Genomic DNA, 27,584 nt, shown 5'->3' on the forward strand with positions numbered 1-27,584 from the left:
TTGTTTAGTTCAATTGGGAAAACATTTTTTAGACTATTGTATACTTATTATAGGCAGAAATCATGTAGGATAATGTTTATAGAAATTATGTTTTATTTGAATGTTCTTTTAAAATGAAAATTTTCTTTACAGAACTTATGTTGTGGAATAGATCTTTCCAACAAGGTTTCTCATATTCTTATAGTTTTTTATATGTAATAAAACAATAGAGAAATATTTTGCCACCAGGTGACTCTCCTATTCCATCTGTTTCTTCGGGATCATCTTCACCTCTTTCAGCCACTTCTGCCCCACCAACATTGGGCCAACCAAAAGGAGTCAGTGCCAGTCAAGATCGAAAGATACCTCCCCCGATTGGAACAGAGAGACTGGCCCGAATTCGGCAAGGAGGGTCTGTTGCACAAGCCCCGGCGGGGACCAGTTTTGTCGCTCCCGTTGGACACAGTGGAATCTGGTCATTTGGTGTCAATGCTGTGTCAGGTACAATTGCCTTGCTCTCTCTCTGGAGGGATATCTTAAGTAAGCTGTAGGTTTGCCATTAAAACTTAGTTCCTTAGAAAAAAACAAACAAAAAAAACTTAGTTCCTATGTTTAACACAATTAGGGAAGGGTGTTTATATCTTTGAGGAGTTCAGTCCAATTTCAGAGTCTGGAATATTGGTTGAGGTAATACATAGAGTTAATCAGAAACAAAAGATTCAAAGTGTGTGTCCTTTCTCTCTTAAGTAATCATTTGAGTTCTTTCAGAGAGTACTTAATCTTTTAAAAGACAGGGTAAAGTGGAGTATTCAGAGGACTTTACCTAGTTTTTCAGGAACTGGTTTTTTTTGGCTAGCAAGACTGTGATAAATACGCTTTGAGCTCTTCAGAGGAAAGATTTCAATAACATTTGGTCATGTTTGGTAATAACAATGGTAATGTTTTGTTGTTTTATCCAAATAAATTTAAAACTTTGTTTTCAATTATTCTTTCCAGAAGGCTTATCAGGTTGGTCGCAATCTGTGATGGGGAACCATCCAATGCATCAACAATTATCAGACCCAAGCACATTCTCCCAACATCAGCCAATGGAGAGAGATGATTCTGGAATGGTAGCCCCCTCTAACATTTTTCATCAGCCTATGGCAAGTGGTTTTGTGGATTTTTCTAAAGTGAGTTGACAAACATCACTGTAACTTGAGTGACACTTTGTCAGCCAATGTAGTCACATTAAGGAATACCATGTATTGAAATAATGCTCCCTTTTGTTTCTGTGGCTTTGCTAGATCTTTTGCTTAATTTCAGGAGTGCACAGAGTTGTCCACAGTAGTTTGTCCTGAAGATGTCCCCATCCCCCGAAAACACCTGAGGGACTTGGGTTTTGCCACTTTGTGCTCTGCTACTACAGCTTTGAGGGAGGCCTGTACCCCTCTTAAAAGCTGGCCATGAGTTCACTGATGCTTTCTTGTCTGCCCTGACAGCTTTACGTCGGCAATCAATTATGTAGAGTTCCCATTTTCCTCTTAGCTCAAGCTTATTCATGAAACTAAAATATGGGAAAGTTCAGGTTATTTTTATCAAATATGAGAAATTTCCTGATGATTTCATATTGGATTTAGTTTCTTTCTCTCTCTTGTTTTTTGTTGAAAAGCTTTGCAGATGCAGATAAACATTTTGTTTTCTCAACACTGCCATACTGTACTTATAGGATCTTTTGGAGTTCTTTAAATGAGGAATATTAGAGGAGTCTAAGCTGGTATTATGGGATTTATAGTAATTTTATAATTTATAGTAATTTTATGATTAAATCTTTTTTCCTGCTGTTTTAGGGTCTGCCAATTTCCATGTATGGAGGCACCATAATACCCTCCCATCCTCAGCTTGCTGATGTTCCAGGAGGCCCTCTGTTTAATGGACTTCACAATCCAGATCCTGCTTGGAACCCTATGATAAAAGTTATCCAAAATTCAACTGAATGCACTGATGCCCAGCAGGTAAAATGGGCTTAATGCTCTTTTGTTTTTTAGATTTGTCACATCATTCTTTTTGTTTTGTGAGAAGTATAAGTACTGAATACCAAAAGTCATAATTGACCATTTCGATCTGGATTGCTTTTTCAATATCAAGATGATGCTACTGAACACTTTATTTAATATATATGTATTCTTCCTAGGCAGAAACAGTGAATTGCCATTGCATTTATATATTCATTTTGTAACTGTCTAAAGATTCCTAATTAGAAATTCCAATTTTTCCTCCCCCTTTTCAGATTTGGCCTGGCACGTGGGCACCTCATATTGGAAACATGCATCTCAAATATGTCAACTAAGTTAGAAGGTCTTTACTCTTTAGCCTTGTTTAAGAAACCTATGACCTTGGAAGAACCATGGGGATTTTTTTTTTAATGTGCCTAAGAAATTTTCTCTGAGGCTTTAGCAATGGAAATTTGATTGCCCATTGTATAAGAACAAATTGATTTCCTATCCACCTGATTATGTTCTCTGGTTAGTTTAGCCATTTTGAACTTAAGATCATATGACCTTAGTGCTTTTGGCTAAACATACTGAATACTACTTGTATGCAGAAGAGAATTAGTTGATTACATGTTTCAACCTTTTAGGGTGATAAATACATGTATAATTGTTTACATACTTAAAAGGAAAAAGTTGAGTAAATTTCTTGTCATATAGTGGCTCTACGTAATGTAGCCTGTATTAATGTGAAATATTTACCAGAATATTCAATAAAAAGATGAACAGTCTTTAGAAGTGGGGTGTGATCCTTTCAGTGGTCATGCAGGTACCACTCAATCCACATTATATTGAACCAGATGGTTAATACTATATTTGTAACAGGCTTCTCACATTTAACACTTGAGTCCCTTCTTAGACTGCCTTGAAAAAGCACTTTTAAGACTATTTACCTATGTATTCTGTGTTAAACATTCCTTGTTCCCTTGTTGTCTTCCATAATCCTTTAACATATGAGAAAGTTTCAAGCTCTGGCAATGTGTCTTATCTGACTTTAGCTAGCAGATAGGCCACTGATAGGTTTTTTCTCTATGGATCATGAGAATGTCAATAAGAACAATTGGATTTAAATCAGATGACACTAAACAAATGTAGGGACACCCAAATTATCAACTTCAGGTTCTTTCTGTGCTTCCTGACCTTTTTTATCTGAAAGATTTTTCTGGTTATAGATATTTTAAGCTTTATATGAGTTGGGACATAAAAAGGAGGTGACTCCTGTCATTCTGTTGTATTATTGAATCAGCTGAGTAATATTTATAAATATGTGAGTAATTCCGGGCTTAGTTCCATGGCCCTAAGCATGGAGAGTCAATATGTTTAACAAGCTAAACAGGAACCCTGGAATGGGCTGCTTTGGCCAAACCATAGGCTATGCCGAGAATCAGCATAGAGAAGGAAAAGTTATCCCACTGAAAAGTATAGTCATCAACTTATTTGTGTTTTAATATAGCTGAATTTTTCTTGGTCAGTATAGGCAATACAGAAAAGAAAACAAAATGTTTGGAGCTGATGGAGAAGCCAAAACTCATATCAAGGCAAAGAAGGATGCACAGAAAAAGAGTAGTAACTAGGGACAGAACTATATTAGCAGCACCTTTCTACACTTATGCCAACAGGAATTCTTAATTTTCTCTGCCCAGGTCCTAAAGCCAGGACCACATCAGACACACCATGTTTGTTCTGTGTCAGATATACCTGCTTCTTTAATCTTCTATATCATCTTACATATGAGAAAGCTTCCTTAATTAAGCTTATGTCTTATGTTTTGTTTTGAATGGATTTTGAAAGTGTTGTTTATTGAAGCTACTACTTTGTAGTGATTGATAACCACATCAAGTATCATTAAGGGGCCCCTTGACCTTTGTGGGGGCAGTTGGGTGGGGCACAAAAGACTCCTTGGATCACCTGTGTATCTTGCTGTTTCCACTTACCATTAACAGCAACAAGAAAAATCACCTAAAATTGGTGAAATGAATGAAACTACTCTTGATGAAATATATACTAGTGAGAAATAATATTAAATAAATTATTCAGTGGGACAAAAAGGTGAGTTTTATTCTATCTTAACTGTCTACAATACATTTGAATTGTCTGGAGGAGCCTTAAGTCCATATTCTGCACCTTGAGGACAACCAAATGAGAAATTTTATTTCAGGTCAGTAAGTAGAATTTATGAAGAGAAAGGAGATAATTATGAGGAATCCCTAGGAAAATTGGGAGGAAAACAACAGTTGTGCAGTTGGGAGTAGTTCTTTAGGATACGCTCCTCCCTTCCTTCTTACCAGCACTTCCTTCCTTTCTTTCTGACTATTTGGATCCCAGTAGCCTGCTCCCAACCTCATTTCACCTGCTAAATCTCTTCTTCCTCTGCCTGCCTCTTCCTGGCACTACTTTACTGCTATTTTACCAACCTGAACATTTGGATAAAACCTAGCTCAGGTAAGAACTTAATTACTTTCAAAATATACAAGGGATATGGGAGGAGACAGCATGGATACAGTGGAGCAGTAGTCAGTAGTCAGAGCCTAAATTCTATTTTCATTTCTGCCGCTTGAAGCTTTATGGCCTTAGGCAAATCATCTCACCTTTCTGGGTTTCACTTTTCTCATCTGAAATTGAACTCAAGAGTCTTCTAGTTCTAACACAGGATTTCTTCTTGTGAATGAGAATATAAGATATGGAAATATTTGAAGCCATTAGATTGTTTACAGTGCTGAGATTTGAGAGCCCCTAGCATTGGTTCTGATAAGGAATCGAAATAAATCCTGCCATTATTATGGGGGCCAGTATTGAGATTTTAGTGGAGGCAGAAGAAGACCTTGCACATCTTTAGTGAGCCTTCAAGTTGTGAAGAAACATCCTGCTAAGGTATAGATCAAACCCAGTGAAATGAAACTATACGAATGAAACTATATCATCAAGGTTTCTGGACCCACTTATTTCAACTTGTGTTCAATGTAATAAAATTCCGCTACCAATAAAATTATTAATGTTTTAAGACCCTTTAAACCTATTGTGGCTACAGTGTGCTGACTTGCCCTTTTATAGGCCAGTCTGCTTCCTTCAGTCCCTGCTCTCAAAGGGGAAATCCCATCACCTCAGCTAACCAGACCGAAGAAGAGAATTGGACGGCCGATGGTGGCCTCTCCTAACCAGAGGTAAGAAATTTCAGGACTTGGAACTATGGTTTCCCTCTCTTCATGTAGATTCTGGCCAAGTCCTCCCCACAAGCCGAAAACTAGTGCAAGAGAGGACCATCCTCAGTTTTAGTTAACTTACAGAAGTGGAGGCCGGGCATGGTGGCTCACGCTTGTAATCCCAGCACTTTGGGAGGCCGAGGTGGGTGGATCACCTGAGGTCAGGAGTTTGAGACCAGCTTGGGCAACATGGTGAAACCCCATCTCTACTAAAAATACAAAAGTTAGCCAGGTGTGGTGGCATGTGCCTGTAATCCCAGCTACTCAGCAGGCTGAGGCAGGAGAATCGCTAGAACCCAGGAGGTGGAAGCTGCAGTGAGCCAAGATCATGCTACTGCACTCCAGCCTGGGCAACAGAGCAAGACTCTCTCTCAAAAAAAAAAAAAAAGAAAGAAAAGGAAAGGCTGGCTGCATTATAATTTCAAGCCAGAGAGAAGAGTACTTAGTATATGTGGTTCCTTCCCACTGTTTAAGACCTTTGGGGCCGGGTGCGGTGGCTTATGCCTATAATCCCAGCACTTTGGGAGGCTGAAGCGGGTGGATCACCTGAGGTCAGGAGTTCGAGACCAGTCTGGCCAACATGGTGAAACCCTGTCTCTACTAAAAATACAAAAATTAGCCGGGCGTGGTGGCATGCACCTGTAATCCCAGCTACTCAGAAGGCTGAGGCAGGAGAATCGCCTGAACCCAGGAGGCGGAGGTTGCAGTGAGCTGAGATCATGCCATTGCACTCCAGCCTGGGTGACAAGAACGAGACTTCGTCTCAAAAAAAAAAAAAGACCTTTGGACCACATTGTAAATCCAAGAAAAGGCAAGCAAGCTTGTAGGAAAACAGCTTCTGAATGAACATCTTGTTCTCTGACTAGCAAGAAGTATTTCTACCAAGACATACAACTGGTTATGATGTCTTCCCAGTGGACCCTGCCCCCTATAGTGAGGGGCTCTGGTAATGCTGCATTTTCTATTTATCCTCAGTGATTTGTCATTTGCAAACAGGCAGGTTCATGCGCCTCCATCCTCTCCTTTAGGCAATGGGTGAGAGAAAGGTGGTTTTAAGCATCAAAAACTTAAGTGTGTTAAGACCACCTCCAACAAAAGGCATGACCCTGGGCTTCAACACCTAATTTGGAAAAGATCATGAATCAGACGATCTTGTTTGCAAACCTATTTTGTGATTACTTTTCACATTCTGTTTTATCTTGATGGTATAGTAATGTGAATCCAAAGTAATTTGCCTGATAACAGATACCTGGTATTTCCTTATAGGTTTAATCAGATCTCTGGGGGTGGGGCCTGGGCATAGGTATTTTTTTAAACACTTCCATATTCTAATAGGTAATTAGTTGTTTTTTGTTTTTTGTTTTTTAATGAGACAGAGTCTCACTCTGTTGCTTAGGCTGGAGTGCAGTGGCGCCATGTTGGCTCACTGCAACCTCCGCCTCCTGAGTTCAAGCAATTCTCCTGCCTCAGCCTCCCAAGTAGCTGGGATTACAGGTGCACACCACCACACTTGGCTAATTTTTGTATTTTTAGTAGAGATGGGGTTTCTCCATGTTTGCCAGGCTGGTCTTGAACTCCTGACCTCAAGTGATTCGCCCGCCTCAGCCTCCCAGAGTGCTGGGATTACAGGCGTGAACCACCTTGCCCAGCCAGTAATTAGTATTGACCCTCTGATTTAAATTCTTGTTTCTTCATCCAGATTGCATGGATTATGAATCTGGCTTTCTCTCTAAAGCCAACTACCTATTCCCCAGCCCTTACAGCACACAGTGACTCCAGAAGAGTTAGCTGCAAGCAGTAGTCATTATAGTAGTAGTAACTGTGGCTATTATTTTGTGGTAGAGATTAGTAGAAGGAAGACCTCACTTCGACAATGACGGTTCTTGAAAACCTTTGATACTTTTCTCCTGATTTTCCTATTTCCGACTCATCTTTCTCAGTCTCTTTTGGTGAATTCTTTTTCTCTACTACCTTTTAAATAAATAAATGTTGATGTGCCCAGGCTTCTACACTGTATCTTCTCCCCAGATGATCTCATCCCACATTTATTTATTTATAAATAGAGATAGGGTCTTGCTGTATTGCCCAGGTCTTGAGCTCCTGGGCTCAAGTGGTCCTCCCACCTCAGCCTCCCAAAATGCCAGAATTAACAGATGTGAGCTACCGATCCTAGCCCATCCCCACACTCTTGAATTTCACACCACCCAAATTTGAGCCACTAACTCAGAGTTCTCCCCATGGCTTCACTATATCTAGCTTCTTCCTGTGCTCCATCTGAACACATATTATTCATTCCCTCATATAAGATATGCTGCTCTTCTTGTTTTCCCTATCATATTAGTTGGTGCTACTAGCCACCAAGACTCTCAAGCCAAAAGACTGAAAATTATCCTAGTTTACACTTTCCCTCACCCCACTCTTAATCAGTCACTTTATTCTTCCTCTGTGTATCTGAATCTCATCCACTTCTCTCCATCCTCACAGCCATCGCCCGTTTGCCCACCTGGTTTCACTAGACTGGACTCTACCCTCAAATCTCACCATCCTCCACCCTATTCTCCCATTCCCCCGTCAGACACTTCCTCACCTTGCATAAAAGGTTAGTTATCATAAATGATTCACTACAATCTGTTCCCAAGCTTTACCCTCCAGCACTGCTAAGACACTTCATTTTGGCATGCACCATTTTGTAAGATACTCAAAATCCTTTTCGGGACAATAAAATATACATACCCTTGATACCTGAAGTGTGTTTCTGAGGCCCTGAAGCGTTTGCATTACTGTATTAAAAATTCACAATTGCAGTCAGGCCCGGTGGCTCATGCCTGTAACTCCAGCGCTTTGGGAGGCCAAGGCAGGCAGATCACTGGAGATCAGGAGTTCGAGACCAGCTTGGCCAACATAGTGAAACCTGATCTCTGCTAAAAATACAAAAAATAGCCGGGTGCGGTGGTAGGTTCCTGTAATTCCAGCTACTCAGGAGGCTGAGGCAGGAGAATCGCTTGAACCCAGGAGGCAGAGGTTGCAGTGAGCTGAGATCATGCCACTGAACTCTAGCCTGGGTGACAGAGCAAGACTCCATCTTAAAAAAAAAAAAAATCAGCCAGGTGTGGTGGCTTATGCCTGTAATCGTAGCACTTTGGGAGGCCAAGGCAGGCTGATCACCTGAGGTCGGGAGTTCAAGACCAGCCTGACCAACATGGAGAAACTCTGTTTCTACTAAAATTACAAAATTAGCTGGGTGTGGTGGTACATGCCTATAATCCCAACTACTCAGGAGGCTGAGGCAGGAGAATCGCTTAAACCCGGGAATCAGAGGTTGCGGTGAGCCAAGATCATGCCATTACACTCCAGCCTGGGCGGCAAGAGCGAAACTCCCATCTCAAAAAAAAAAAAAAAAAAAAAAAAAATCCACAATTGTCTGGGCACGGTGGCTCATGCCTGTAATTCTTGTTTCGGAGGATGCCTGTTTGGGAGGATCGCTTGGGCCCACGAGTTTGAGACCAGCCTGGGCAACATAGTGAGACCCCGCCTTTACAAAAAATTTAAAAATTAGCCAGGTACAGTGGCATGCACCTGTGGTCCCAGCTATTCAGGACACTGAAGTGGGAGGGTCACCTGAGCCCAGGAGGTTGAGGCTGCAGTGAGCCATGATTGTACCACTACACTCCAGCTTGGGTGACAGTGAGACCCTGTGTCAAAAAAAAAAAAAAAAAAAATCCAAAATCTCACCCAGACCAATACTGTATCAGAATTATCATTTTAACAATATCTCCAGATGATTTATATGCACATTAAAGTTTGAGAAGCTGGCCAGGTGTGGTGGCTCACACTTACCAGCACTTTGGGAGGCCGAGGCAGATAGGTTACTTGAGCTCAGGAGTTCGAGACCAGCCTGGGCAACATGGTGAAACCTTGTCTCTACAAAAAATCCAAAAATTAGCCCGGTGTGGTGGTGGGCACCTGTGGTCCCAGCTACTCAGGAGGCTGAGGTGGGAGGATGGCCTGAGCCCAGGAGGCAGAGTTTGCAGTGAGCTGAGATTACACCACTGCATTCCAGCCTAGGCAGCAGAGCAAAACCCTATCTCAGAAAATAAATAGTTTGAGAAGCAATCTTTTTTTAAGTGAGTGAAGAAATCAGACCTAAGGAGAAATCTGATGAAGCCAGAGCTGAGTTAATATAGGTAAATGGATGCAGTCAGGTGGTCTATACTTAATTTTTGGTGAGGGGAAGGGACAGTGGAGGCAGTATTGATTTTAAGGAAGCCAAACAGGACAGCCTGATGAATTCAAGATTTCCAGCGTATATACATCTTCACCAATCCCACCACCTTGCTCCAGCCTGTCATATCACTGTCTACATAAAAAAAAAAAAACTCCAAGGCCAAACTCTCTGACCTTTCTTTCCTTCTAAAGACCAAGCCCTCCTCACTAGCCCCCTGCCCCTCCTTAGTTAACTGGCAAAGAGATCAAAGGGCAGGCCTTCTGACTGGTGATGCCTCAGCTGTAGCCCCCAAACTTGACTCATCCTTTTATTAGTCCAGGTACCACTTCTTCAGAAAGATGACCAGCCCTCACTGACCTTCCCCTTCCTGCTGTGCTCAAGGCCATCAAGGCATGTTTCACCCCGTACTGTTTTTGTTTGTTTTGAGACAGGGTCTCGCTGTGTCACCCAGGCTGGAGTGCAGTGGTGCAATCTCCGCTCACTGCAACCTCCGCCTCCTGGGTTCAACCTATCCTTCCACCTCAGCTTCCCGAGTAGCTGGGTCTACAGGCGCATGCTGCCGCACCCGGCTAATTTTTGTATTTTTAGCAGAGACTAGGTTTCACCATGTTGTCCAGGCTGGTCTCAGACTCCTGGGCTCAAGCTATCCACCCGCCTTAGCCTCCCAAAGTGCTGGGATTACAGGCCGTGAGCCACCGCACCCGGCCTTGTACTGTTACTGTTTATGGGAGGCAGTACACAGCTGGGCTTAAGGGCACAGTCCTGGAATCAGATGCAGTCAGATTTGAATCCCAGCTTCCCTTCCTGCAAGATGTGTGACTTTGGCTAATCATAGGGCTTTACTATCCAAAAGTTGGCGAGGAATGGGTGAACTAATACAGGATAAAAACGCTTACCCTACTTCACCTGCCCCCAGCTCCCGGCTATAAACAGTAAATAGCTGAGCTGCTGCAGCACTCAGGCAGGTTGGCCAGCGCTGGGCCAGCAGGAACTGGAAGCCGGTGTGGGGCCTGGGACTTTGGACGCATTTCCAGCTTTCTCTGAACCGGGCTGGCTTCCTAGCAGATAGGGCGGGACCGTCGGGTTGAGTGACGGCCGGTGGCCCGCCTTGGGCGTGACGTTGTTCTAGTGTTGTTGCCAGCAGCTGCACGTGGTCGGCTGAGTCCGCCTCAGACTCAGAGCTGCGCTCCTCGACCTCAACGCCAGGCGGTTACTTTGCTGCTCCTCCCGCTCGCTATGTCAACGTCCACTAGCTGCCCGATTCCCGGGGGCCGGGACCAGCTGCCCGACTGCTACAGCACCACGCCGGGGGGCACGCTATACGCCACAACCCCCGGAGGTCAGCGGGCCGGGCAGGGGTCCGCAGGCTGCGGACATACTAGCGCGTGCGTGTTGTTGCGGGGCGGGGGTAGGGGAGGGACAGGCCTAAGACTTGTCCGCAGGCCCCTCTACAGGTTGTAGCTTTGGGGGAGAATGTTTGGAGCGGAAGCTCAGTTCCCAAAAACTTCTAAGTGATGCAACAAGGCCATGAGCCTAGCTTCCGGGTGTTTGGGCTGTAATCCTTCACTGTGGCCTGGGTTCTTGGCGCCTTACACACGCTCCTTACCCCTCGCGACTTTGCTTCCTAGGAATAGGGGCCAGGGCCCCCTACTGAGCGTGACCTCAGCCGGAAGCACCGGGTCTTGAGAAGTGGAGTAGTTAGAACAGTTGGGGCAGTTGCTCCGTTTATGTGCTGCTGGCTGGCGTCTGTTTGGTTGGGCGAGCAGCCTGGGATCACGAGCTGCTGGGCTCCCGACCCAGGGATTCCTGCCACGCGGAAGCGGAGGGGAGGAACAGGGCAGGGCCCTTTGAGGACATTATGTGGGCCAAGTTCCTCTGAGCTAGTGTGAACCTTATAGGACCTGGGAGGGGTCAGGATTAGAACAGTACGTTTCTCCTCCCTGCAGGAGATAGCCCAGGTAACAGCACTGGGTGGAACCCTTCACAACTGCTATTTCACTTCTCGAACCACCTGAGGCTGTTAGTCTAGGTCTCACCTTCACTGGTGAGACCAAAGCAAAGAGGTTTCAGAGTGGTAGAGAAGCAGCATGAAGTACCTGAACTCAAAGTTTGGTGTTCCTCTTAGAGCCAAGATCTGAAGCTCTCCCAAACATAAAGCCCCTGCCTATACCAGCTGGGATGCCCCCCTTGCTTTATACCCACATCTTGGTTAGGTCTGGAAGATTTTAAGCACTATGAAGGCTTGTCTGCTGAGAACCTAGCTGGGCTTCAGAGCAGATGTGCTTTGATACACAGGGAAATTCGACACCACCCTCACCTCCAGGCCCCAAAAGGCCTGAGTCTGGGACCCCAGTCACCTTGGTACCCAAGCTCCTGACTCTTACCTCAGTCCCAACCCCTTGACAGGCACCAGGATCATCTACGACCGAAAGTTCCTGCTGGAGTGCAAGAACTCACCCATTGCCCGGACACTCCCCTGCTGCCTCCCTCAGATTCCCGGGGTCACAACTCCTCCAACAGCCCCTCTCTCCAAGCTGGAGGAGCTGAAGGAGCAGGAGACAGAGGAAGAGATACCTGGTAAGGAAAGCAGGAATTAAGAATTGTCCCAGCCTTTGAGTTCAAATGCCACTGTGACACAGTGCGGGGGTTCAGTTCCAAGAGGGGTTTCTGCACTGATGCTGAGCCTGCAGATCCTCAGACCAGCAACCTGTCTTCCTGCCTTTTCTCTCTCCAGATGATGCACAATTTGAAATGGACATCTAATCCAGTGCAGATGACCTGGCATGTGGAGTTACAGAGGGATCCCTCATGCCACTGCTGCCACCACCTCTTCCTGGGGCATCCAAAGGCCAGCTGGCCTCATCTAATCTGGAAGGGAGTGACTTGTTAGTTCCAGGCCTCCTTTAGTTCTGAGGCAGCTAGACCAGGGATAGGAGTGGGCAACTTGCCAAGCCCTTAACTCTACTTCCTCTTCAGTCTGTGGTACTCCTCCTAACCCTAAACCCTCTATGCTCAGGGGCTGGAACTGGGGAATGGAGTAAGTCACCTTCTGGCTGCTTAGTAAACATTCAAAGAAATGCCTTGGCTCCAGTGTTCTCCTCAATGCTGATTTTCTCATCTCAGCCACACAGCTGAGGGCCCTGGCAGGCCTGGTTAAGCTCAAGAGGCCTCAGATCATTCCCACCTCCCACCAGGCCCACTTCCAGCAGCAATTAGAACCTGAGGCACGCTACAGTGGCAGGTTACATGAGCCTCCAAACCATAAACAGCAATAGCTTGGCCACTGCCAAGGGCTGTTCCTGTCTTCCCAGGAAGCAGCCTTCCTGGAACCAGGGCCCCCCAGCAGCCCCTCCCCTATCCATTCCAAAGCAGGACTCTTGGAAAAGAGGTGCTGTCCCAGCCTATAGCCATCCCGTCTCTCCCTGTGCCTTTTCTGCTTCCCACCTCTAAGTACCAGTTCCTCTATTCCAACACCAAAAACCTTGTACCCTTCTCACAGCATGATAGTCCACCAAGTACCTCTCTCAAAGGGTTACAAGAGACCTTAGAGTTCACACTGAAACCCAAAATGAGGCAGCAGCTTGTTTGGCAAGTCAGAGTTACAATCCCCAATCTCAGTAATCTGGTCTTTTTCTCCTTCGATTTACACAGAAAACCCCACTCAATGTGGTTCTAATCTCTGTAACAGTGGTATCTCAAGGGTGATACAGTGCAAATAGGACTGTCTTTCCTTTTGTTGAGGGAAAAGTCTCCCCGTTCTATTTGAGTCTGTTCTCATGCTGAAATGAAACCATCCAAACACAGCTGCTCCGCCCAGCACAGGATGTGCTTTCAGTCTAATTTGGGAAAAAGTGGTAGGCAGTAGTCTGACTATACCCAGCAGATCCCTTCCTGATGAATGGAGAAGGGAGAACAGAGGTTTGCAGATACACAGGGAGCAGGACAGTCGACGACACCAGAGGGGACTAGCTTGGCACCGGAAGGGTTCATCTCTCCTACCCAAGGCCCACCGCAGAGATGTTTTTATTGAAATGCATGTTATGAGTAACACATGAACTCCCTCTGGCCCAGGTGGGACTTCTTCCCTCATAGGTGGGTCAGGCCCAGTGGGACAGTCTTGGTGGTGGTAAGAAGGGAGCCAAGTGAGAGAAGGTCTCCAAGGCATAGGAGATGGTGTCCGGTGAGTCTGGGGAACCGAGGATTATGGAGCCTGCTGGAAGCCTGGTATGGTATGGTTCTTCTCAGCTGTGGCTGCAGATTTCTCTTCATTGGCTGCCTCCTCTGAAAACAGACTCCTCTTTTCTGCAATTAATCTTTTAACTCCTACCATCCACTGACTGACCTCAGTCACATGGTCAACCATGAGGGAGCGGTGGATGTCATCTGCTGCGTCCCACCGGTGGCTTGAAAGCTCTGAAGAGAGACGGGGGTTGAGCAAGCAGTCTGTGGTACAAGAGCTTCCATGCCTCCCCTCCCAGTCAATCAAAATCTCAGCACCTGCTCCAGCATAGCCAACCACAGCAGGAAAGGGATTTAGGCTATACCAAAGAACCCACCCATACCTTGCACCAGTAGAGCCATTCTCTTCTTTACAGGTATTGACAACTTTCCTCCAGCCCACTGTTCCTGCAGCAGTGCCAGGCGTCGGCTGATGTCATCACATACCTGCTTCTAAGAGACAGAAGCCCCCCTCCGATTCAGTGCTGCCAGCCCAATGAGGGGAGGAGAGGGGAAAACAGCACCACATAGGAAGCACCTGCTTTCTCTGGCCCACACTTTAGAGTTCTGGTTCTTTACCCAAAGATTAGAGGCCCCACTGAGAAACTGATGAAACCTTCCTTTCCCTGCTGTCTTCTTCTGACACTGCCTGATGTTTCATTGAAAAGTAGAGGTCATTAAACAGGAATTCTCTCATCTTCCCACCACCAGTCTTCCTAACCCACCTCCTACTATGACTAGAATTTTAAAATTTCAGGGGCTTCTCAGACTCTCAGAAGCTCATCCTGTAGCGTTACTTCACAAAAAGAAAACTAAGCGCCGAAGAGGTGAAATGACCATGCTACTTTCCCTTTCTTTTAAGACATTCTTCAGATCTCTTTTTCTAAGAACTAAGAAAACACTATAGCTAGAAGAAGTTTCTTTCTCCCTAACTGGGCACAATATAAATTTCCTGAGAATAAAATCAGCAGCTTCTGCTCTGAATGGCATGGAGGTACAGAAAATCAGGTTGTTCACTAATAGGAGCTGAATTCAACTCTTGTTCCCACAGCATCTTCTACTGATTGGTCTTCAAAAGTCTTGTTAATGCTCCTGAAATCCTGTGTTCATTTCTTTGGGAAGGCCTTAGCAGATTCTGAAGGAGTCCATAACTCTCAAAGGATTAAGAACCTGTCCATTGGGTCAGAGGGTCTATCTCTGGGAACCATTCCTGCATTTGGCTGTGGATGGGAGCCCTCTCTAACCTCTGATGTGCCAGGGCTTACCCTTGTGTGGCCACGGCAGTCTTCCAATGCCTGTTCCAAAGGTCTCAGCACATCCTCCATCACAGCCTCAGACTCGACTGGGAAACTTGTGGGCTCCACGCCAGAGGCAGGACCACTCCCCACAGGTGGGGACCTGGGAGCCTTACTTGAAGGAGGTGGAGGCCCCATTGGGGGAGGCCCAGGAGAAGTCTCTGATGCGGGGACTGAAAAGGTACAGCAGGATCAAGCAACATGGCTTAAATGGGTAAGAAGCTTAACTCTAAATTCACCCCTTCTAAGAAGGGCTACTCTCTGAGACAACTTATTCATTCAAAAATATGCATTTATGAAGTCCCCACTCTACGCCAGACAATATGCTAGGCACTAAAGATTAGAAAAGTAAACCAGGTGGCCGGGCGTGATGGCTCACACCTGTAATCCCAGAACTTTGGGAGGCTGAGGCAGGCAGATCACCTGAGGTCAGGAGTTCAAGACCAGCCTGGCCAACATAGCAAAACCCCGTCTCTACTAAAAATACAAAAATTAGCTGGGCATGGTGGCGCATGCCTGTAATCCCAGCTACTCCGGAGGCTGAGGCAGGAGAATCGCTTGAACCCGGGAGGCAGAGGTTGTGGTGAGCTGAGATGGTGCCATTGCACTCCAGCCTGGGCAACAAGAGTGAAACTCTGTCTCAAAAAAAAAGAAAGAAAAGTAAATCAGGCCTGGGCACAGTGGCTTATGCCTGTAATACTAACACTTTGAGAGGCCAAGGTAGGAAGATCACCTGAGCTCAGGAGTTCAAAACCAGCCTGCGCAATATAGTGAGACCTCATCTCTATAAAAAAAATTTAAAAGTTAGTCAAGTGTGGTGGCACACACCTATAGTCCTGGCTACTCAGGAGGAAGTAAACCAGACAGATTAAGTTCCTGACCTCAGAGAGCTTAATTCTAGAGGCAGGGAAAAAAACACAAAATTACTAAATTATGTTACATGCTACCAAGAAATAAAATGGTTTATGCAATAAAGAGAAATGGGAGAACCTATCTAGACTAAGTGTTCAAGGAAGGCCTTCTGAGGTACATTTAAGTTTATCTGAGCTCACTTGCTATGTGACTTTCAGCAAGTTACTTTCAACTAGAGCTTAGGTTCCTCTTCTGTAAAATGGGGATGAATATAATGCCACTTATTTCACAAGGTTGCAATGAAGATTAGGAATACAGGTACAGGCTGAGTGTGGTGACACATGCCTCTAATCCCAGCACACTGGGAGGCAGAGGCAGGAGGATCGCTTGAGCCCAGGAGTTTGAGAGCAGCCTGAGCAGCATACTAAGACCCTCTTAAAAAAAAAAAAAAAAAAAAAAAGACAGCTGCTAGACTAGTATGTAGCAAAAAGTACAAACTGAGCTGTTTTTATTAAATTGAGAACTACTGGATGAGATAGATGCAGCTATGAAGAGCTGAAGGAACATGTACTAGGTCGAGGTTAGAGCAGTGCCCAAGAAGCAGGAAAACTTTCGATTTGTTCAAGAGACAGTAATGAGGCCTGTATGGCTAAAAATTATTACCACTGAAGAAAGTAGTATGAACTATCATTCGAGAGGTTAGCAGAGGGTCCAGACCCTGCGGGGCTTTGGAAGAGTTTGGTCTTGAGTCAATGGTACTGGGAAGCCACTGCAGGTTTGTAAAAGCAAGGGGTGATGTGACCAGACTTATTTTTAAACATGTATGCTCTGTGAAAAACTGATGAAAACAGGTCAACAGTGGTGGCAGGAACACCAGTTGAGAGGTTGAGTAGTTCAGGAAAGAGATAATGCTGGCATGGACTAGGGTAAAAGAGTAGACGAGGGGAATGGAGTAGTCTGAGATTTACTTAGGAGGAAGTAGCAACAGGAGTGGATTGGGAGTGAGGAAGAGAGAAGTCAAGGTGACTCGTAGTTTCTGACTTTAGTAATGGGAACCACTAACAGAAAGAAGACTGGAAAACAAAAGTCAAAAGTTTACTTTTAGGTACCAACATCCACAAGGATGATTAATTCATCTAATAATTTGGTGTTTCAGTTGACCTCTTCACCTCCAGTGATCATTTTTTCCCACCCTACATCAGCCTGTCATCCCCCTGCCTTGTTCACACTATCACCTCCAAAATCTGATCACCCCCTTACCCCTTCCAGCTCAGCTACTTTGATTTCAATGTACATTAACATCACCCCCTTATAAATATTTTTACCTCCTTTATCTCCTCCCATTGTCCCACTTTCCTGGTTAAACCCAACTTGCTTGCACTTGGGAGGGAAAACAGAGCCATGCTGATAGTTTAAATTCATGGCCACAGATTTTAAAAGGTACCAAACACTGCCTGGACATTTTGGCTCATTTTTCCCACTCTTCAGAACTTCTCTTCCTTTCCTTGCTATCTTCTTCTGACACTGCCTAATGTTTCATTGAAAAGTAGAGGTCATTAAACAGAACTCTCTCATCTTCCCACCACCATTCCTCCTAACCCACCTGCATCTGTGGCCACTTTTCTTCCTCTTGTAATAGATGAAAAGGTTCCTGCTCCTATCAAAAGCCATCTTACCAGCTGTACTCTGCATCCTAGCCTCTCTTGTCTTCTCTAGACTTCCCTACTGTAACTATCTTCTCTTGCATTATCAGTTCCCCCTCTCTACTGAATCATCCCGTTAGTGTACAAACATGCTCTAGTATATTACTATCAAAACACTCCCTTAATTCATGTTCCATTTTCAGATACTGTCCCATTTCTTATCTCTGCAGCAGCATTTGAGTGAGCTCTTTATAGTCACTCTCTCTACTTTTCACATTCTCTCCTCAGCCCATTCCAGCTGTTTCTGTTCTCACTACTGCAGAGACTTGCTCTTATTATGATCACGAGTGACTGCTATGTTTGTCAAATCTACTGGTTCCTTGTCGCTTTTTTTTTTTTATTGAGATGGAGTCCCAGGCTGGAGTGCAATGGTGCGATCTCGGCTCACTGCAGGCTCCACCTCCCAGGTTCAAATGATTCTCCTGCCTCAGCCTCCTGAGTAGCTGGGATTTCAGGTGCCCGCCACTACACCTGGCTATTTTTTGTATTTTTAGTAGAGACGGGGTTTTACCACGTTGGCCAGGCTGGTATTGAACTCCTGACCTCGTGATCCACCCGCCTTGGCCTCCAAAGTGCTGGAATTACAGGCGTGAGCCACTGCGCCTGGCCCCTTGTCTCTATCTTGATGTCTCAGCAGCATTCATCACTATTGATTCATGTCTTTATGCTCTCCTATTTTCTTTTTTTATTTTGGTTTTGTCACAGAATCTCACTCTGTCGCCCAGACTGGAGTGCAGTGGTGCGATGTCGGTTCACTGCAACCTCCGCCTCCCAGGTTCAAGTGATTCTCCTGTCCCACCCTCCCAAGTAGCTGGTATTACAGGCCCAGCTAATTTTTGTATTTTTAGTAGAGACAGCGTTTCGCCATGTTGGCCAGGCTGGTCTTGAACTTCTGATCTCAGGTGATCTGCCCACCTTGGCCTCCCCATGTGCTGGGATTACAGCCGTGACTCACTGCGCCTGGCCTCTCCTATTTTCTTCTTTGGCCATTTCCCAATCTCCTTTGCTGATTCCTTCTCAACCTTGAAATGCTAGAGTGCCCTACGGCTCTGTCCCTGGCCGTATTCAAGCCCATGACATCAAATACCATCCTTGTAATGGTGACTTATTTCTCTAATTCTGGCCTAGAACATTCCCCAAAAGTAACAGCCTAAACTTCACATGGCCCCCCAAAAAAACTCCCCCTCCCCAAAACCACTATCCCCAGTCTTCCTATATCAAGCAAAAAAATTTAGTTGTATGGATTCTTCCTAATCTACTCATTCCTACTGACCTTCTCCATCTCATATCCATCCAACTCCTACCACCCTGACTCCCACCCTTATGCAAATCATTAAATGTTGCCTATATTACCATAATAGCTGTAATTTGTCTTTCCACTTCCCTAAAATATTGTTTTCACACAGCAGACACAGTGATCTTTCCAAAATGTAAATCAGTCCCTGGTTCTCAAGCTAGGAAGATAGTGCCCACAGGGCAAATGTCTGGAAACACTTTTGGCTATCACAACTGGGTGGATGCTACTGACATCTTTTGGGTAGAAGTCAGAGTTGCTGATAAACATAAGACACAGGAAAGTCCCTCACAAAGAATTATCTGGCCACAACCTATCAATACTGCTGAGTTTAAGAAACCAAGCCTTGTATCATTCTTCTACAGCAAAAAGGGTGTGGAAAATGGAGGGCCACTGAAAGAACCAAACCTGAGCCCCTTTATGGGGGCCACAGCACAGCCCATTTAATGGCTTGGAAAATGCTTGGGGGGAAAGGTGGCTCTCCTCTACTTTAAACTTTTCAATGGCTTCTAACTTTATGTAGATTAAAATACAAATTCCTCATCCTGCTTTACAAAGCCCACTATGCTGTAGCCAGCCACTCTATATTTCATCAGTCTCTGAATTGGCCAAACTTATTCCTTTTGCAGCTGTTTCTTTTGCTTGGAATGCTTTTGTACATGATCTTTGTGTGGCTTAAATGTCAGCCCCTCAGACACCTCGTTACCCAGTCATATTACATCACCGCTTATTTTCTGTAGCACCCTCACCACTATTTCATCTTTCAGCCCATCTCCAGTGCTGCAACGTGGACTTCCGGAAAGCAGAGATCTTTTTTCTTTCTCACTGCTGTCTAGTTCGCCCTCAAACAGTGCCTGACTTATAGTAAGTGCTCAGTAAATAATAGTGATTAAATGAATGAAAAACTGTGAAGTCTGACGATTATCATATACCTAAGTGAAGACAGAATGGACAAATGAATATGCCACTATACGGTTCTGGCAAGAGGTATAGGTTAACAAAGAAAAATAACTTGAGGATTAAAACTATATTAAAAGCCACAGGTCTGGATAAGATCATCTAGGATGAAAAAATAGTCTTTTTAAATCAATACACCATTTATTAACCTGAGCAGCAGAGAAGGGGCTCGGAAAAGCACCTGCCCTGAGACCCTTACTGGAGCCCCAAAACCTCTCTCCTTAAGGAGCCCTCGGGGAGAGAAAAAAGCCTTCCAAACAGGCTTATGCCTTACACCCCCCCGCCCCCCATTCTCCGTCTGTCTCCGAGCACAGGGGCCCCACGCACCTCTGGGGGATCCATCCTGGGGTGCGGCGACCCTCTTGGTAAGCAGCGAGCGCCTGGGTCCGCCGGCCTGGGTCTGCAGCCCGTAAGAGAACTGCGGCGGGTCGTTCCAGCCGCGCTCCTTGTTGCCTGCGGAGGCGAGGGATGTGTGAAGCGAGCCCGGAACTCCACTGTTAGCTTATACTGGGGCTGGGGGAGAGAGAGGGTCCATACTCCGCGCCGCAACCGCCCCCAGCCTAGGCCGGGGCGACGACCTAGTGCCCTAGCCCGCCGGCTGCGCTCACCCGGCTTCACGTACAGCTCCGCCATCTCCACTTCCGCTTGGCCAGCGGGGCAGCGCGTCATTTCCGGGGCGGCCCCTCACGCGGGCCAGTTGAGACACGTCCAGGGCCAGGCGGGTTGCCGGAAACCGTGGAGGATGGATGCTGGTTCACAACCGTCGGGAGCCGCTGTGGGGACCCTGCGGCAACTCCCTAAGACTCGAAGGCTCCATCTAATGAACCATCAGGGCCCTGGTCACAAGGCACCAAAGGAGGTTGCTGTCCAGGAGCCAGCACTCTAGGAGGCCTCATCCTCTCAGGAGCAAGTTCAAAGAAGCTCCTGCCCCACATACGCCCCACTGTGATCTAGCCAGGTTGACTTCTACAGCCTCCTCTTGCGTTGCCCTGCACAATCTCCACATTCACGTCCGGTAGCCTCACTAGTACTCATCTTCTTTCAGTTCTCAGTTCAGATGTCAGTTCTTCGGGAGGCCTTCTGGAATGTCTCAGGCCAGGTTAAGTGTCTCACTTGAGCTCCCACGACCCTACAACCCTCTGAGATTTCGTAGGTGTATTACATCACATCTTCTGCCTTGACTCTTGTTCGTTTCCCTGTCGGACAGTCTTAGAAGGTGGGACCTTGACTATTTTATTACATTCCCAGTGCCCAGCTTAGTGCCTGGCACAGGGAACTCCTTAGAAAATATGTTTGTTGAATGAATGAAGTCAGATCTCCATCACACCCATGCTGTCATGTGACTACAGAGAGCCACCAACATCAAGCACAGACACAAAGACACTCATCTCGCACAGGCTGTTAGCCCCCAGCCCTGTCCCAGGCCCAATATACTCACATCCAGTGAGGTCACTGAGGGATTTTTATTTGCACTGATTTTGCTATAAAGTGTTACTGAGGTAGAGCCAACTGTCCAGGGTTGGACAGGGGCAAGGAACACAAGGACCCAAGGAAAGGGGAGCCAGGGTCCTACGTTGTGGTGCAGTGCCTCCCAGTCATCCGTATAAACAATAAATTGGGCAATAAATAGACGGTGGACAAGGATCGGAGGGACAGGCAGAGAAGGCTTCAAGGAGTGACAGGCTATAGGCCTTGAGGAATAAAACGGTACAGAGTTAGGCATGGACCCAGAGCGTACTTCCCCAGCCTTCCCAGATAAGTTTAGGGCATATGGAGCAGAGAGGGTTTCAGCCGGAAGGCATCAAGAAAAGAGAAGACACCCCGCTTTCGAGGGGTTGCCCCTGCACCGCCAACCCCTCCTTTGAGCAGGGGGAGGGGCAGGGGACCTCCTGGGGAATCCATGGAGCTGGTCCGCTTGAGCCGCAGGCGGGCACGGGCCTGGGCACCCCAGGCCTTGCCTCGAGCTGCAGAGGCCACAAGACACTTCTGGTACTGAACCTAGGGAGAAGGGGAATGTGAGGATCCAGCTACTTTCTGCCTCTAGACTCCCTGAAAGCTTCTGCAGGACAGGGAACTGGCCAAAGCTTCTGTCTGATAACAAGGTTGGTAGTCAGCCACATGTGGAGTTTCTAGAGCATTCCCAGGTAGCTCAATAACAAAATCATAAAACATGTATCAGACACTTAAGGAGGGCGCGCTGGACACTGCTAAGTGCTTTGTATAATTCAGTTATTTATGAGGGGTTATTATCCCTGTTTTGCAAAAGAGGAAATTGAGATTCAGAGAGTATATGACTTGCCCAGGGTCACACAGCCAGAGAAAGGCAGAAATGGCATTCAAACCTAGTTCTCTCTGATTGCAGAGCCTAAACTCTTAATTACATGTACCACTATGTTGCCTCTTTTCCATCTCTCACTGGTGGGTACTAGTCCCTGGCAAAGCAGATTCCCTAGTCAAGGGTAAAGGTGTACAACTCAAACTCCAGCCCCAATGCAACTGCTCCCAGTCATCTCATCTGAACAGCTAAAAGGTGTCCTAATTGGCCTTCCTACCTCCTATTATGTCCTCCAAATCTTTTACCCATACTATAGCTTAAGTGGTCATCCTAATCCATAACCCTGACTTCACTCTCGGGCTTCAGTGCTTCCTAGTGCCTCCAGATAAACTCATCACCCTGACCTATGAGGTCCCCCAAACCTGGCTTCTGTCATTCTCTCTGGTCTCATCTCTCACTGCATCCCCCTTGCATGCCAGATACACTAGATTCTTTCAGATACTCTCATCCACTAATATCTCTCACCTTCACAGCTAAGGTTCCCTGTGCTTGGTACACCTGCCCCACTCCCCTTCACCTGGCTAACTTCCCTCTTGGACTGTCGGATTTCTATCACCTCTTACAGGTAGCCTTCCTGACCCCTAAAGGGGCCACCTCTTCCATCAACCAGTGGTGTACAACTTATTTCTGGTCTATCTTGGCTCTATCCTAAGTGTTTTGTGAAGGCAAGGGCTGTGCCCTCTACAGCACTAAATTCTCAGGGTCAGCTATGGTGCCTGGGACCCTGTAGGCACCCATATTTGTTGAATGAATGAGCAAACTGAACTAATGAAGTATAAGCAACCCACACTCAAATGCCCACAGATGCCAGGAAATAAACCTAAATGAGACAAACAGGAACAATGCCAACTCTTTAGGGCACAGCTTCTGCACAACTCTGGCTGCATGCTGACACTTACACGTGTGAACTGAGTGCCAGAGCTCTTGATATTTTAAGAAAAACAAGAATAGCGATGATTATGTGAAATGTCCTGGCCTTTAAATATTGGCAACTAATTAAAACTTACTAAAAACAACATGAGGGCCAAAACATTAATGAACCAGAATCAGCCCAGGTTTGTGATCTCTGAAGAGGCTGCCGACCTGGAGCCCCAATAAACAGTGGAGAGCAGCTGCAGGGCAATCCCACCCACCCATTCCCACCCATGACTCACCATACAGGCAGCCTGCACAGCTTCAGAGAGTCCCCCTGCATGGGGCTGGCACCAGAAGGCTGCGCACTGGAAGCTCTGACGGCCCAGGTCAGCGATGAGGCCAAAGGTGTGTGGGTCGCGGCCAACACCAATAAATGTCACAAGGCGCACAGGGCACTGCCACAATGGCTCCTCCTCTGTACTGGCCTCTGCCTGCCCACACCAGGCCTAGTCACTAGAGGGCCAAGCACGGGCCAGACCCACTTAACTTTTCCGACAGCAAGCAGTGACCCCTCAGCATCCCTGCTCACCCCTCCAAAGCCCCCAACTTCACCCTCTTCTGGTACCTGAATGGGGTGTGCAGTCATGAGAGAGTCAGACACACTGAGCATGGTGGGGACCCAGGCATTCCGGTCCCCCCTGGCGGTGAGGGTACCAATGGCCTCATTCAGCACATCCATGCCTGGGGGAACATACCCAGCGTGTCTCCCAGTGTAAAAGAAAGAGTCTGCAGGGAGTGTCTAGCCCCCTCTCACTGATTTGGGATTCAGAGATAGGGAATAGGATAGCTGGGGCAAGCGTTAGAATTCTGATTTGGGAAGGCTGGTAGACCCCAGGACATAACAAGGCCATGGGAGGACTCTTGAGAAATGATAACAGGCCTCACCTCAATCACCTTCCCCTTGCCTCACACAGCCCACCACATGCAGTCCCCTCAGTCCTCACCCATGGCTTTGGTGACTGGCAGTGTCCCCATATACAGTGCCTCGTACTTCTGAGCAGCTTGGCTTACCGCATCCAGCAGCTCCACTGAAATATACACACCAAGTTGGCCTGGAAGCTCTTTCAATTACCCTTTTCCCCACCCTTCTGATTGGGCCAGGACTCAGGTCAGAGCTGGTGCTGGTAGAAGAAAAGGCTCATAGATGCTCCTCCAACTAGTGGCTTGGGATCCCTGAGACCAGACATCTCAGAAATTTATCCACAGAAGTATTAAATAACCAGAAATCGCCCCCCCACAAAGCAGCACCAAAGCACCCCAATGCAGCAATGCAGGTCTCCCCTCCCCATACCTTGCCGTGGCAGGTCTTCAGGAGAGATGGGGTCTGGGGAGCAGCAAGAGGCATCACCACTGACCCCTACTCGCTCTGACAAGATCTAAAACACAATGAAGCCAGCACGAGCCACAGGGAGAGAGGGGAATTAGGGTAAAAGGGCCAATACCACCCCAACTACCTTGGAAGCTTCAGACCCAACCCCTTACCCACATTCCCTGCCCCACCCCTGACACTTACCTGGGCACAAAGCCCATGTAGGGCACTGGCAATGGCCTTGGCAGGGACATCACAGCGAAACACATGGCACTTGAGCATACAGCTATCTTTGTCACTTGCCACAAAAGCGAAGTCCCTAGCAGGGGCAGAGATGGGGCTGGGGTAGAGGCTGGTTAGAGGCAGAAGCCTGCAGGAGGCTGGAAAGTCAGGCTAGGAATACAGCAGGGATGGAGTACGGACATCAGGGATGGGGCTCAGGATACCTGGTTTTCACTCACCTGTCACTGTTCCGGAAGCATGTGGGAGCACAGAAGGGAATCAGCCCAGCCTCTCGGACTCTCCCCAAACTGTCCCTGCTGAGCTGGGCCCACCCTCCCCAACCAGGGCTGGACCAGGCAGGGGAAGCAGTCCTGGGTCCACATCAGAGGATCTGTGTCCAGGGGTTCAAGTACTGGGGATCAGCATCAGTGGGGATCACAGCCTGCAGCCGGGAGGGAGAAGTAGCTCTTGCTTGGGGGATGTAGGCATCCTCACCGGCCCTTGGAGCTCCCCACGCCCCACACACGGATGTGCACCAGAGGCTGGCAGTGGATCAGACTGTGGTCCAGGGGATTCACTAGGCTCATGGCATCCTTCTTCAGGATCATCAGCATGTTCTGGCCCTGCCAAGGACAGAGGTCAGCCCAGAGCTCAGATAAAGGTCACTGCCATGAGAAATAGGCAATTCAGGGACAGCTACCTCTGCTGGGCCCTGGGCCCAAACCATTGAAGGGCCCAGCCAACTCACCTCACCCCAGGCACCATCTGGAGGCTGGCTCCAGCTGCGGGTCTGGGCCAGCTGCTGGATACAGTTATTGACTGCAATACTGCTCTTCCCCGGTGCCAGGTCCTCTTCAGGTACCTCTACCCAGCCCAGAGAGTGGACTGCAAAGCACTGACAGGTTGGGGGAAGGGACAGGAATTAATAAGGATGGAGTAGGGTGGCAGGTGCCACAATACATACTCCCTGTCTTCACTCTTGATCACCTCTGTTCAGTCCAATCCCACCCTTGTCTTTCCCTTGGGACCTCCCAATGCCCTCAGGCCCAAGTCACTACCTTAGCCCCTGGCTCCATGCTCTGGATGTAGGATTCCTCACCATACCAGGACAGAGAGTTACTGAAACAGAGCAGAGCTGTTAAGAGGACCACATTTCCTACAGTAGGGACACTGGTGAGGCCTAGACAACTTGATAAACACAGCATGAGGGGCAAGACCCAGAATATAGCACCAGAAATATAAAACCAGAGCAGGGTAGAGCCCAGGACATATTAACGTAACATAAAGTGTGACTTAGAATTTGAGGGAAAATTCAGGACACAGGACCCAGACACAGGACATAGAATAAAAGTCACAAGGCTAGGTGCAGTGGTGGCTCACGCCTGTAATCCCAACACTTTGGGAGGCTGAGACGGGTGGATCACGAGGTCAGGATATCGAGACCATCCTGGCCAACATGGTGAAACCCCATCTCTACTAAAAATACAAACATTAGCTGGGCATGGTGGTGTGTGCCTGTAGTTTCAGCTACTCAGGAGGCTGAGGCAGGAGAATGACTTGAACCTGGGAGGCGGAGGTTGCCGTGAGCCAAGATCGTGCCACTGCACTCCAGCCTGGATGACAGAGTGAGACTCCATCTCAAAAAATAAAAAATAAAAGTCACAAAATAGAACAGGGTCCAATATGTGGACCAGAACCCCAAAGTGGGACAAGAGACCCTAGAACAGAGGACTTAATGGCCAAGGTCTAGAACATGATAGGTTAGGACCAAGAATATGAAAAACATGTAGCTACAAACAAGAGCTTAGAACAAGGGATAAAACTCAAAATACTGACAGTTAAGAACCTGGGACAGAGCCAAAAACGTAACAGAACCCAAAACATGTGACAGAATCCAGAACCTGGGCTGGAAAGCAGACCATGGGTCCAGCTGCGTTTTTGAACACCATGGAACCCCAAGCCTTTCATTTTGCCTGGGCCACCCGTTACCTCCGGTCCAGTGAACTCTCCAGGCTGGAGAAGGATCTCCCTTTGGGGGGCCGCAGTCCCCAGATCCCCTCCGTTCCCTGTAGAGTGGGAGTCAGTCAGTTTAACAGCACACGGGCCACACACGGGCTCAGACCTCCTCCTCACACTCCACCTACCGTGCCTGGGTCCTCTGCATCTCCTAGTTCCCAGGTTGGGCGCTGCCACTGGGTGCTACCGCTGGGTACATGCCAGTAGTAAGTACCTGCAGCATCGTGGATCTTCCTCCAGCCAGGAGGCAGGCCAGCCTCCCCCTCCAGACTGTGGTCCCCCCACAAGTCATCTACAGGAACACCGGATTAGAGAGGAGGGAGCATATGATTTGTGAGTTCAGAATAACATGCTGTCATAATCCCCTCTCCATCCCCAAAATGGGTCAGTTCTTAGGCTGAAGATCCAAGCTCCTCAATCTTGAAGACATCACATGTAAAAATCGGGTTCATTCGCCCCCTGGTCCCTACACAGAGAGGTATCCCCCACCCTGTCTTTGAGCCCGAGAGTAGCCTTTCGGATTCCCTCGTCCTCCCTCAGCTCCTGGTCTTCCCACCGGGCCCCTCCGTGCACACCATCGCAGTTGACCAGAATGATGGCCAGCATGTAATCCTTGCCCAGCATAACCCCGGCTGCTCCCCGCCGGCCTCTGCCGGCCCGCACTCTCAGCCCAGCGCGACCTCTGGAGCTACTGCGCCTGCAAGCCCAGCCTCTCTGCGCCGCAGGCTGCGGGGCCAGCTGGCGCCGCACAAATACGGGGCGGGACACGGGCCGGTCCCGGGGGAGGGCCTGAGCTGCACAGCCCGCCCAGGGGTGGTGCGTGTAAACGGGCGTCTGGATCCCCGAATGGTTGCGTGTTTCCGTGTGTGGGTCCGGGGGAGGCCCACGAACGCCAGCGAAACCGCTGACACCACCGCGCAACTATGAACTCATCAGGCGCCTGAAGACCGACACGCCGAACATGCGCCGCGCGCACTCGCGCACGAGTGAGATCATCGCGCCCCGGTCGTGAGTGCGCTCACACGCAGCCTGAG

At 47.5% G+C, this 27,584-nt stretch overlaps 3 protein-coding genes across 40 annotated transcripts in view; 1 reads left to right on the top strand and 2 right to left on the bottom strand.

Annotated features, from left to right (window-relative positions):
- The window catches only part of ANKHD1 (ankyrin repeat and KH domain containing 1), a 142,026-nt gene extending 129,515 nt beyond the window's left edge, over nucleotides 1-12,511 (top strand). For 18 of the 35 annotated variants that reach the window (XM_004042623.5, XM_019026955.3, XM_019026954.3 and 15 more), the window contains 6 exons: nucleotides 229-480; nucleotides 976-1,151; nucleotides 1,809-1,973; nucleotides 5,061-5,170; nucleotides 11,841-12,011; nucleotides 12,169-12,511. In XM_004042623.5, coding sequence (XP_004042671.2) covers nucleotides 229-480; nucleotides 976-1,151; nucleotides 1,809-1,973; nucleotides 5,061-5,170; nucleotides 11,841-12,011; nucleotide 12,169 — 875 coding nt within the window. In that variant the 3' untranslated portion in view covers nucleotides 12,170-12,511. Of the gene's footprint in view, nucleotides 1-228; nucleotides 481-975; nucleotides 1,152-1,808; nucleotides 1,974-2,248; nucleotides 2,741-5,060; nucleotides 5,171-11,840; nucleotides 12,012-12,168 lie in introns of those variants that run through there. The other 17 variants (XM_055389188.2, XM_019026960.3, XM_055389193.2 and 14 more) reach the window with 12 other exon arrangements.
- A 492-nt stretch (nucleotides 12,512-13,003) lies between these two features.
- Nucleotides 13,004-21,751, bottom strand: SRA1 (steroid receptor RNA activator 1). The gene is made up of 5 exons (XM_004042634.4): nucleotides 20,362-21,751; nucleotides 20,081-20,206; nucleotides 14,918-15,120; nucleotides 13,997-14,105; nucleotides 13,004-13,847 (listed from the first exon to the last, which is right to left on the bottom strand). The coding sequence occupies exons 1-5, from the start codon at nucleotides 20,420-20,422 to the stop codon at nucleotides 13,636-13,638; spliced, it is 711 nt and encodes a 236-aa protein (XP_004042682.1). The 5' UTR covers nucleotides 20,423-21,751; the 3' UTR covers nucleotides 13,004-13,635.
- On the bottom strand, nucleotides 21,198-27,469 carry APBB3 (amyloid beta precursor protein binding family B member 3). Of its 4 annotated transcripts, XM_004042630.5 has the most exons (13): nucleotides 27,126-27,267; nucleotides 26,679-26,842; nucleotides 26,524-26,600; nucleotides 25,593-25,653; nucleotides 25,283-25,429; nucleotides 25,030-25,157; nucleotides 24,774-24,779; nucleotides 24,517-24,631; nucleotides 24,295-24,379; nucleotides 23,948-24,031; nucleotides 23,569-23,684; nucleotides 23,243-23,434; nucleotides 21,198-21,751 (listed from the first exon to the last, which is right to left on the bottom strand). In XM_004042630.5, the coding sequence occupies exons 1-13, from the start codon at nucleotides 27,172-27,174 to the stop codon at nucleotides 21,515-21,517; spliced, it is 1,461 nt and encodes a 486-aa protein (XP_004042678.5). In that variant the 5' UTR covers nucleotides 27,175-27,267; the 3' UTR covers nucleotides 21,198-21,514. The 4 variants fall into 4 exon arrangements, with proteins under 4 accessions (XP_004042678.5, XP_004042679.5, XP_055245177.2 ...); XM_004042631.5 differs by lacking the exon at nucleotides 24,774-24,779 and having other exon boundaries at nucleotides 27,126-27,469; XM_055389202.2 differs by lacking the exon at nucleotides 23,243-23,434.
- Nucleotides 27,470-27,584: the final 115 nt, after the last annotated feature.

Source organism: Gorilla gorilla, chromosome 4, assembly GCF_029281585.2.
Source record: "Gorilla gorilla gorilla isolate KB3781 chromosome 4, NHGRI_mGorGor1-v2.1_pri, whole genome shotgun sequence".
Taxonomy (NCBI): Eukaryota; Metazoa; Chordata; class Mammalia; order Primates; family Hominidae; genus Gorilla; species Gorilla gorilla.

Excerpts from the sequence above, each read along its gene's own strand:
- SRA1 (XM_004042634.4), bottom strand. The coding sequence starts at position 20,422 with ATGACGCGCTGCCCCGCTGGCCAAGCGGAAGTGGAGATGGCGGAGCTG. Across the intron at positions 20,207-20,361 it reads GGAGCTGTACGTGAAGCCGG|GCAACAAGGAGCGCGGCTGG; the intron begins GTGAGCGCAGCC and ends TCGCCTCCGCAG. Across the intron at positions 15,121-20,080 it reads CCAGGATGGATCCCCCAGAG|TCCCCGCATCAGAGACTTCT; the intron begins GTGCGTGGGGCC and ends GTACCTTTTCAG.
- APBB3 (XM_004042630.5), bottom strand. The coding sequence starts at position 27,174 with ATGCTGGGCAAGGATTACATGCTGGCCATCATTCTGGTCAACTGCGAT. Across the intron at positions 26,843-27,125 it reads CATTCTGGTCAACTGCGATG|ATGACTTGTGGGGGGACCAC; the intron begins GTGTGCACGGAG and ends GTGTTCCTGTAG. Across the intron at positions 25,654-26,523 it reads GAGAGTTCACTGGACCGGAG|TAACTCTCTGTCCTGGTATG; the intron begins GTAACGGGTGGC and ends GCTCTGTTTCAG.